The 10,904-nt window shown below is 42.2% G+C and overlaps 2 protein-coding genes across 13 annotated transcripts; both read left to right on the top strand.

The window, feature by feature from the left end:
• Positions 1 to 297: 297 nt before the first annotated feature.
• Positions 298 to 3,770, top strand: LOC130134659 (mediator of RNA polymerase II transcription subunit 22b-like). Of its 3 annotated transcripts, none has more exons than XM_056306292.1 (4): positions 298 to 480; positions 1,666 to 1,833; positions 2,604 to 2,669; positions 3,395 to 3,770. In XM_056306292.1, the coding sequence occupies exons 2-4, from the start codon at positions 1,669 to 1,671 to the stop codon at positions 3,632 to 3,634; spliced, it is 471 nt and encodes a 156-aa protein (XP_056162267.1). In that variant the 5' UTR covers positions 298 to 480; positions 1,666 to 1,668; the 3' UTR covers positions 3,635 to 3,770. The 3 variants fall into 3 exon arrangements, with proteins under 3 accessions (XP_056162267.1, XP_056162266.1, XP_056162268.1); XM_056306291.1 differs by lacking the exon at positions 298 to 480 and adding an exon at positions 603 to 1,081; XM_056306293.1 differs by lacking the exon at positions 298 to 480 and adding an exon at positions 603 to 1,018.
• A 1,387-nt stretch (positions 3,771 to 5,157) lies between these two features.
• On the top strand, positions 5,158 to 9,911 carry LOC115662155 (nuclear intron maturase 2, mitochondrial-like). Of its 10 annotated transcripts, none has more exons than XR_008815182.1 (4): positions 5,158 to 5,485; positions 5,744 to 8,588; positions 8,655 to 8,752; positions 9,295 to 9,911. XR_008815182.1 is itself a non-coding variant. In XM_030584340.2 (2 exons), the coding sequence occupies exon 2, from the start codon at positions 5,973 to 5,975 to the stop codon at positions 8,169 to 8,171; it is 2,199 nt and encodes a 732-aa protein (XP_030440200.2). In that variant the 5' UTR covers positions 5,158 to 5,485; positions 5,744 to 5,972; the 3' UTR covers positions 8,172 to 9,911. The 10 variants fall into 10 exon arrangements, 1 of the variants encoding a protein (XP_030440200.2); XR_004003209.2 differs by having other exon boundaries at positions 8,655 to 8,745; positions 8,890 to 9,911; XR_008815185.1 differs by having other exon boundaries at positions 8,664 to 8,752.
• Positions 9,912 to 10,904: the final 993 nt, after the last annotated feature.

Below are 10,904 nucleotides of genomic sequence, written 5' to 3' on the forward strand. Positions count from 1 at the left end.
GTATTTGGATGATGGAAAATTACATGATTTACCAAAAACGTTTTCCACGAACCGAAAACAACGAATTTAGATGGGTGAAACGACTTTCCATTTTGGAAAGAAGGAAGTCATTTTATTTAAATACCATAAAACTAAATGAAAACTATTCGCTTTTCTTGAAAATTATTTTCATGAAAAATATTTTTTTTTATCATAAAGTTTTTCGTGAAACAAGGCGCGCCATTGGTAGCGCGTCTGGTTGGTCGGACCGTTCGTGTCAATGTTTTTCACCTTTAGCGAGTAGATTTATTCGATAAGCAAAATTTGTACATTATTTTTTAGATTACTTGCCTGATAAAACATTAGTCCTTTAGAACGACCTCCACGATTTGGCTCACTATTCGCATCGCAGCCGTCCAGTCTCCCTGCGCACCGTCGCCCTCCGCTGCTCGCCCCCGGTCCCTTAAACGACGAACCTCTCGCCGCCGCCGCCGCCAACAGGTCCGTTCTCTCTCTCTACACCAAGCTCAGCATGTCGCAATCTAGGGGTTCCGATTGCCGAAAACCCCAGGAGAAATCTCGTACTGCCAGTGACGCGCACGGTCGAGAAATGGAGCGGAGCTTGTTTTTTTTTGTTGGGTTTCTAGCTTCATTTTTGTTAGGGTTTTTTAGTGGCGTATCGACAGGGACTGTTGGAATTGGAGTGTGCCATGGAGTTGTTCGGCGCTTCATTCTGAAGAAGTTTGGTGGAAGAAGGTATGGCGGAGCGCAAATGTAGTGGAGATGCTTTTGGGGGCAAGAGGGCATTGGACCGTGACGACGTTCGTTTTCATAGTATCCCGAACTGATGAGCGAGAGCGAGTGTTGAGATCAGGAAAAAGAAAAATGGACTTGATGTGTAGGATGCTTTCCTTCAGATGCAGCGCGGCAAGAATAACCCTAAAAGTAGGTTGTGGGAGCATTTCTCCGAGACCATGTGGGGAGTTTTCTCCGGGGGGCTTTTCGCGTCGTGAGTGCTGAATTCCTTGTCGAAAGCTGTGTACGGCGAGGCGAGATTCGATTTGTTTGCTGTTTCTGCTATCTTCGTCGAATCTGACGATCGGTTTTCTGGCCTTTTCTTATCACATGTTGATTTTCTTGCGTGTAATTGCTTTGCCGAGGCAGCTCGCTGTCTGACTTTAGCTTCAATTTCTGTGGCTTTCGTGTTTGTATTCATCTTGGGAGTTCAAGATTTGCTTTTAGTTTGCGGTGACTTGATGTTTATTAGTTGTAATTTTCATTGCAATATCTTTTATTTAAGAATTTGATATAGTTTTTTCAGTTTATGGACATGGTTGAAGTTCTCTATCTTGCTTTCTCTTGCCCTTTTGTTTTTTCAGTAAATCCCATGACTTGATGTTGGCATTTCTGTTGGTTTCTAGATTGGACAGCTTCTTATTTTAGGTAGATTAATTGGATGGACAATTGACAGAACAATTTGACATGGGGTAGCAAATGTCTCACGATCCTTTTCTCTTTTCCCTTGAGGAAAACACCTATATGGCGTAGCTTGGTCCACCGTCGCAATATATTGCTTTTCATAACCGTAAACTAGCAAATTAGTGATAAAGTGTCTGTAAACTTACATGTACAGAACTGTATTGCCTTCTGGCTGAAGATCAAGTGTGTGTTAACTTGCATATGTAGATAATGAACAGAGGAGGGGGGGCAGGAGCAGGACTAGGTAGTGGGAGTGGGCCCACGGCTGCTGCAGCAGCTGCAGCTGTCCAGAAGCAGAGGGCGCTCTTACAGAGAGTTGAAACCGACATTGGCCACATTGTCGACAATTTCAGTCAGCTTGTGAAAGTCGCCAGAGTGTGTATTCTTTCCTCCTTGCCCCTTCGAGTCTGGAAATCTTTATCCCTTTCTCAGTATTAATCATAACAATGGTTAAGATTATCTGTCCTTTTCGCTTGTGTGAGGTTAGATTGAACATCAATAAACTGTCTCTTTGTCACTTATTGACTACCATGTAGTGTGAGGTCTACATCTGCTTTAAATGTATCGACTTGATACTGGACTAAGGTATCGTGAGGTTATATCGATAGATAGGAGGGAAGGTTGCTTAAGCTCTTGTAAGCTGTGGAAATTGGGAAAGAGTAAATGTTTCCGTGATCTCGTTCTTCATCAATGGAGTGAAAGTGTTTTTATTTTCCAAATGGAAAGAAATCTGTTTGAGATCTTTGAAGGTTTTTGTGATGGACCTTTTAATAGTGAAGAATGGAGACCTAATCAGAAATTTTCAAGATGTCATGGTGAGGGAATACAAACTGATAAAGTATGGATAATATTCAAAATGTGGATGCTTACTTCCTGGTATTGATGCTTTCGAAAATATGAGCTTAGATCAAATAGATGATAAAAGTAAAGTCTGTCTTTCCCACCCTAGTGATTCAAGTAGCATGTACACTCCGAGAGATTTTTTTTTTTACACATAACATACGAATAGATATTACTCTTATAAAAAAATAAAAGAACAGTTGTTCTGTACTTTCATCTTAGATTTGAAATTTACAAACTGGGAAGGGTTTGATATGTGAAGAGCATCCATCATGATATTGACTCAGTATTCTCACTTACGGCAGGTGAATGACCCTCCGGTCAGAAACTCACAAGAAGCTTTCATGATGGAGATGCGCGCAGCAAGAATGGTAAGATTTGGACTTCAATCTGAAGTGAGGTTTGGCCATTTAGTTATTGTAACCTACAAAAGAAGTTGAATGTGCTCATTAACCCAAAAAGCAGTTCATGTTCGCGCGCGCGCGCACACACACACACATATATATATTCTTGCTGCGTGTCAATTTAGTATATCTCTGCTGAATCCATGAGAGACTCACAATTGCAGAGCTGTGAGACTTCTAGAAAATGGATGTAGAATTTCTCTTTCATGATAATAGGCATTTCATTATCTCAGAGATTGCATTCGCCACACATGTATTAGCAATAAGCAATAACCATAATGCGAAACAACCCTCACAATCTGGATTTTCTGTATAGTTTAAATGAACTTGAGGGAACACAAGTGGTCACTCCAAAATTAGTTACTCGAATCGGCGATGCAGGTGGCTTAGGATTATTAACTTTTCAAGGAATATGATGAAGTGGCGACAGCATCTTTCTATAGTTTAAATGAACTTGAGGGAAAATAAGTGGCATAACCTTGAGATTAGTTACTTGAATAGGTGATGTGTGCGGTTAAGGACTAAAAACTTTTCAAGGAATGTTATTAAGCGGTGGGAGCATCTACTCGCAACGCATCAGAAATGTTAACCCTGGATTGATCTTCTTTACTTTCTGAAGCTTATCAAAGAAGCAGCTTCTCTGTGCTAATGTATTCGTCTCCTCCTCCATCTGATGCATGTACCAAAAACAGGTTCAAGCAGCTGATTCGCTGCTGAAATTGGTATCGGAGCTGAAGCAGACTGCCATATTTTCGGGATTCGCATCTCTGAATGACCATGTCGAACAGAGAATCGTTGAGTTCAACCAACAAGCTGAAAAATCGGATCGAACATTGTCTAGAATTGCAGAGGAGGCAGCTGCCAGTCTCAAAGAGCTTGAATCTCATTACTACTCTTCATCACAGAGGACGACTCATCCCACAGAATCTTAGTGGAGCATGGCCGTGATCTTGTGTATTGATTTCTGGGATTATTTGGACTTGTTACTTATCTCGAAGCTAACAACAGCTATGTACATTATATCGAGCTTCTTGGTATTCTTTAATTTTAGTTTTTAATTATATGCTCTGTTTACTGTGCGGGAATTTTGACACTTCTGAAATTTTTTTTTGAAAAAGTCATTTTTTAAGGAAATAGCAATATTTTTCGGTGTTTGATCGAAATTTGAAAATGAATTGGGAATTATTCTTCGTTGTTTGGAACGGAAAATTTTGTTTTCCTAAAGAGGCATGCACTATTCACGATGCGTGTATATGTTTATCGCAGTCTACCGGCGAGGATCTAGTAATTTGGTAGAAAATACAAATAGCGTCATTCATTAACTAAACTTTTGAAGTAATTGAATACCTTGATTTTGAATTGATAAAGTTAAGGCTCATCTCATTTTATTAGACCTGGGTTCGGCCATCGAGGTCCTGGATACTTAGGCACGATGGTTGAAAACTCGGGCATGGGTCGCTGAGGTCTTGGATCAAGCCTTGAGGGACCTAGGGCTAGCCGTTAGGGTCCGGAATCTGGGTGTTGAGGACCCCGCCTCGGTCAAAGACTAGGCCCCGACCACGGGGGACTCGAGCCACCTGCCGAGGTTCCAATTGGAGGAGTCGGGTTTCTCGAGTCCAATCGTTTGGAACTTGAGCACGGGCGCTAGGGACCGGTGCCCAATCTTGATTGACTAGGCTCGGGTGTCGGTGATTTGGGTGCAGGATCCGAGTAGTCGAGCATGGCCGCCATTGACTCTAGCATGAACATCGGGGTGTCAAGCCCGGCCTTGAAAGACTTGGGACCCACCTCTTTATACTCAGGTCTGATCTAGATCTGGCCTCAATGGATATTAGCCATAAGTTTTTGTTGCTCCGTTGATTATATATAAAATATTTGGTGTAACATTAAACAAAACTTTTATACATGTTAAATAGTTCTACCACATTGCATTAGTAAATGAAAATTCGACGAAGAAAATTGTGAACACATGCGATGCATGGATCTTTCAACTATTATTTGGTTCGTCCATGTCTTCGTTTCCATCGTACAATGGTGTAGGATAATATCAACTCTACTTCTATTAGCACTGTGGTGGGACAGTGACAATGGCCTTGTTCAAAATGACGATAATTCTTGCTCAAACTAATGTTTTTATCATAAGTGTAAAAATTCAATAATCATCGATACCAATCGCCTATTCCTAGCCTCTATTTATCTATTTTATATAGAAAAGAAAAGCTCGCGCAGCTCTTTTTCATCAGAATATAAGCAATTTGCTATCCAATACGAAAGAAAAAGAAAAGAAAAGAAAAGAAAAGATTTGCTTAAAATCCAGCTTAAAAGGAAACCTTGTCTCAAAACCCGAAAGATGTCCAAACATGTGGGTGTCGTTTTGGAGCGAAACGGGGAGTCCTTGTACTCCATGCCCCTGACCCAGAACACTTCCGGAACGACACTCCCAAAGCTCAAAACGGCAAAACCAAAAAACTCCCCTTCGACACAAACACAACCCTCGCTCCCTCCCTCCACCGCTCCTCAGTCTCGCCGGAGATCAACCCACCCTCCGCCGTTCCGTCCCCCGCCCCGTCGGCGCCGCCCCTCCTCCTTCCCGTCTCTTCCCTTCGCCTCTTCTTCTTCTTCTTTTTCTTCTTTGTTCGTCTCTGCGGAACGGGCGTGCGTGCGTTCCAGATAGCGATGCTTTCTGTTCGGTTTTCCTCGGGAGAGTGAATGCTTATTATGTGTTGGAGCTCCCTTCCGTTGATGCTCTCTTCTTGTCTGCTCCGACACCGCGGGATTGAATGGTGAGTGGAACCGGTCCTTCGGTAGGGTCTCCGCTGCTCGTGTTGTTCTGTCTCGGCTTATCGCACCGAGTTTTTTTTTTGCCAAAGGTTCTTTCATTCGGTATATTCTTCTGTAGTTTAAGAGCTGTTCGATGTCCTTGTGCGAGCAAGTGAACATTGGTAATGTGCGATGACGTGGGTTTGTTCTGAAAATTGGTGTCCTCTGTTTTATGCGTTTCGGATTGTTTGAGCTGATTCCAACTCTTTCTTCGGTTGCAGCATTGGTACAATCGGCTCAGATAGGGTTCCTATGATCACGGTTTAGAGATTGCTGCAGTAGAGATTATTCACGGGCCGGCGATTGATTTCTTGTGACGGGTTCTTTATTTTTCACGCCCAAGAAGCGATTTTTTTACTTCCATCGGATGCCTCCTTTGCTCTTGTTCTTGGTGGTTTCTTGGGAGTTGATGGCGCAAGAATAATTCCAGTGTGATAAGTTTAATTTGAAATGCGTCGCGGCATATCTTTGTTGACTCGGCGATTTCTCAAGGACTCGCGTGTTACCATCACTACTAGTAGGGATGTTTTTGGCTCTCATTGTGGTTCTTTGGGTTCGAGAGATGGTGGTTTTCTTTTGTTTCGGTTTTTCTCGTTTACTCCGATGCACCGTCGCGGGCCCGATCCGGATGACCCCGCCAATTTGATAAAAGAAGATGGGGTGTCTGTTTGTTCACAAATGTGGATCGAGAACTTCAAAGAACCTGATAGAATTGCTACCAATTTGAGTTCTTATCTCAGAAGGTTCGAGTTATGGGTGTTGGCATATCAGAAGGCGTGCATCGATGAGACCGGTTCCTATGTGCCTAAGAGTTCAATCCAGAGAGCTGAGCTGGAGGACTTGTTGGCGCTGAGAAATGCTGTTCTTGATAATAGGTTTAGATGGGGTTCTAGGTTGGAGTTTTTCATGAAGTCACCGAGGGATAAGACGGAGTATCAGTCGTTGTCAAAGAGGAAGATTAAGGCTATCTTGACTACCACACAGCCGACCCCATTTCAGGATAAGATCGTGCAGGAGGTTTTGCTAATGATTTTGGAGCCAATTTATGAAGCCAGGTTTTCACAGAAGTCATTTGCTTTTAGGCCCGGGAGGAATGCGCATACGGTGTTGAGGGTGATTAGGAGGAATTTTGCAGGGTATTTGTGGTATATAAAGGGGGATTTGAGTACCATATTGGATGGGATGAAGGTTGGGTTAGTTATAGGTTCTTTGATGAGGGATGTTAGAGATAAGAAGATAGTTGATTTGGTGAAGGCAGCGTTAATAACACCAGTCATAACGAGTAAGCCTGATGATGGTGAACAGAAGAAAAAGAAGAAGCGAAAGTATCAAAAGAAGAGGGTGTTAGCAGAAGATGAACCAAAGCCCGACCCTTACTGGTTAGATACATTTTTCGGGTTTGCACCCGAGGAGGCGGGGAAGCTTCCTCATTGGGGACATTGTGGAATTCTTAGCCCACTTTTGGCTAATATATGCCTCGATGAGTTAGACCGTTGGATGGAGAGTAAGATAAAGGAATTTTACCGTCCATCTAAAAGTGACGTTATATGGAATAGCCCAGAAGGGGAAGCAGAGCATGGGAATACATCTTGGCCAGAGTTTGTTCCGACAAGTGGGCCTGATAAAACTCGGAAGATGGACTACGTGCGATTTGGTGGTCACATTTTGATCGGTGTTCGGGGCCCGAGAGCGGATGCGGCAACATTGAGAAAGCAATTGATAGAATTTTGTGATCAGAAATATATGCTTAAGCTTGACAATGAGAGCCTCCCTATTGAGCACATCACGAAGGGCATAATGTTCCTTGATCATGTCTTGTGCCGGAGGGTTGTTTATCCAACTTTACGTTACACTGCGACTGGGGGAAAGATAATTAGTGAGAAGGGTGTGGGCACCCTTTTGTCAGTGACAGCGAGCTTGAAGCAATGTATCAGGCAGTTCAGGAAGTTGAATTTTATCAAGGGTGACAGAGATCCTGATCCGCAACCTTGTTTCAGAATGTTCCATGCCACGCAGGCTCACACAAATGCGCAAATGAACAAGTTTTTGTCCACAATGGTTGAGTGGTATCGGTATGCTGACAACCGTAAGAAAATTGTGAACTTCTGTTCATACATAATTAGGGGTTCTCTTGCAAAGCTATATGCTGCCAAGTACAAACTCCGTTCACGAGCTAAGGTGTACAAGATTGGTGCAAGAAACCTGAGTCGTCCATTAAAGGAAAAGAAAGGACAGTCTCCCGACTACCATAATTTGCTGAGGATGGGTCTTGCTGAGTCTATTGACGGTCTCCAGTATACTAGAATGTCTCTTGTTCCTGAAACTGATTATTCTCCTTTCCCTTGTAATTGGAGACCTGATCATGAGAAGGCATTAGTGGAATACATTAGGCTTGATGACTCGAAGACTTTGGAAGAGCAAAGGAGTTGCATTCGAGAACAAGGTCTTGTGTCCCCTCAGGAGTACATTTCAATGCTCGTTTGGAACTACAAGAGGAATACTGTCCGAATGGATCAGCTGTCCTTGCACAGTAGCAGCGACAATGGTATCGAAAATAGACAGTTACTTTTGGGATCGAATCTTGAAAAGAAGGGTGATGATTGCAAAGAAGAGCAAGATGATGAACGACTTTATGTGGCACAAGGGTGAAACATGTTCTCTCTTTGCGATAAGAATTTTTCCCTTTTCAGACGTCTAGCTTTCAACTGAGTAGTAAAAGAGAGATGACTTTGCTAGTAGAGAAACTTAGATGACTTCTGCAGTATTATTGTAAAATGCAAAGGGATGTGGTATCGTGTATAGTCCTACTTTTAGGAAAAGAAAAATCTTGGGCCATGAAATGGAATCGGAGCGACAATTAATGCTGCCGATGGAAGATGTCAGTGTTTTTTCTTCTTTCTCAGGAATGGTTTTCATCATCTGGACTTTATGAGGCCTTTTCCATTTCCTTGATCGTCTCTGGTCATGAAGAGCATTTGTTAATTATCTGTTTGGCCAGAGTAATTCTGAAAGTTTTTCTTTTGGTGCTCCCCACTGGCGCTCTTTGACCGGGAGAACATAGTGGAGGTAATTCCTTGTCTCTCACCCCATTAGTGCATCCTCTTTTTTATACCTATTTGCTAATTAATGCAGTTTTGAAAGCCAATGCAACTTTTCCAGAGAAGACTCCACCTTCAAGCTCTCTGATTCTTTAGTCAGCAGGCAACAGAGCCATCTTCTTCAGGTAAGTGGTAAGCTTGGGCGCCAATGGATGCACACAAGTTCAGTTGAAGTTCCAGCCTAACATCTCATCCCTATCAGTGACTTCTCTACTGTAGTTTTCATTCTTCATATTAACCTAGTAGTGATGCTTAAATTGGTTGGACAGGTTGGTTTCAACCCTTTCTATTCATGTCTTGCTGGTCAAGGAAGCTTCTAATTGGATGCATTTTTTCTCAAATATTAAGTGTAAAGTTGTATACAGATTTAAAGAAGTACTGCTTTGTGTGATGGTTTGATATTGTTCTTGAATTATGGCTTTACTGATCAAGTGATTTAGCTTGTAAATTTCATGTTCTTAGAGATACTGATTTGAATATGGAAGAAAGACGGAATTTCAATAGCATTTGGTTGGTTATGATGTGATTATCATTTCTTAGGACTGGTATATTTACTTTGTTATTGATCAATAAAAATTGTGATCATGAAGATGATCCATTGAAGCAGTGGATGCTCTTCAGATTTGATTTTTTAGAGCTTAGTCTGTAAATGCACAATTTCTGCAGGAAAAAAGCATATGATGATTTCGAAAAGCAGATGGGGAAACATCTTCTATGGTAGCCAGCCAATCGGACAAAGCTGGTGATGTTGTATAGATGTCTTTTTGAGTATTATCCCCGCCTATAGATATAGATGGGAGGTAGGCGAGGGTAGCTTGCTTCTGCTCTCCTAGTCTACCTGCACATGTTATTCACCAAGAAAAGGCAGCAAGTGGTTCTTCGCTTAGTAGAGCTACCGGCCGCCGGACAATGACCGCTTCTTGTTCTCGCCCAGCCGCTTCTTTTGAGTTGATTTTTATTTAGAATCCTAGACTAAAGAAGAAGCTCCTGAATTAGCGCAGGGCCAAATCAGCAGCAGGACAGTTGGCTTAGCTCGTTCTATGGCTCGCTCATTTGGTCCAATCAAGCAAAGGAGCTCGACAAGCTCTGTCCTTGATCAACATGGCTTTGGGATGCATCCAGAGGATGTTCATTATTTTGATTTTCACCTTCTTCGGGGACCTCTTCACTGCTTCCAGAATATGTTGACATGATTGCCTTGACAAATTTGACTTTCAACCGAACTCAATCGATTGCGAAATGTCCAAGTTCTTCCAATATCTTCAATAAAATTTCATCACTCTGCTCCTCAGTGATTTTTTCACGAAAAGGCTTTTCTGGATGGTGTTGTCATGTGTTGAATCTTGCTCTGATAAAAAATTGATGTGGGACAATCTGATTTGCTTGAATTAGATTTGGAAGTACTGTTATAGGGCTGTGAACAGTACTGTGGGTTTAAGTTGGCTGATAAGTGTGACAGAAATTGATGAGCGTTTGGGAGACCTTGGAAGAAGGGTCAGGAAAGAAAAGGAAAGTTATTAATCTAATAAAGAAAATAAGTCGGATTATCATCTAAAACTAAATCTCCATTTGGCATGCCTTTTGCAAGTCTTCGAAGGTTGTTGCTATAGTTCTCCATCACCTTAGGTACTTTTGTGTCTGGATGCTCTCCCAGATTTCCATACTTTTTCTTTCTCCTGGGAGCGACTGCGGTTTGAGGGTTATTGACACCAACCTTATTTTGCATCACAGTAGAACCTTTTCAGAATCCACTCAGATACTCTAGCCTAGTTGCGTACATTAGATTTGTCCTTGCTTGGATATAATGTTGTTGAATGCATATATTGGCAGTGTTCACAATTTTCTGTTGTTTCGAGTCTCGAGGCAGGCCAACCTTGAACTAGTTGCTCACTTTGGCGGCGACTTTATGTTTGGACCTGCAGGGATTTTGGTGGATGTAAATTTCCATGCCTTTGCATTAGCCCGCCTTAAGGTATATGGTTTGAATCTGTGATAGGACTCCATGACTAAAAATTAGTTTAAATGAGCTGGTCCGGGCATTCTCCAGTGGGCTCTAGTAACTTAAATCCGCGTGCTTAATGTCTGATTTCCCGTCAATTCTTTTGTTGGCTAGGACTAGGTAACGTAAAGTGCTTAGTGTAATTGGGTTGGATTGGTAGCAATGAGGTTTTAGGCCTTTCTCAAAGAAGCTGTCGGAAATATTGGTCGGACTGGTTATATAGGCTTTTATTAGGACTCCGACACATAACAACTACATACAGGCTTCTCTAATTCTAGTTCCGAG

Source organism: Syzygium oleosum, unplaced genomic scaffold (genome assembly GCF_021117445.2).
Source record: "Syzygium oleosum isolate NSW1041296 unplaced genomic scaffold, Sole_v2.1 Sole_v2.42, whole genome shotgun sequence".
In the NCBI taxonomy this organism is placed as follows: domain Eukaryota; kingdom Viridiplantae; phylum Streptophyta; class Magnoliopsida; order Myrtales; family Myrtaceae; genus Syzygium; species Syzygium oleosum.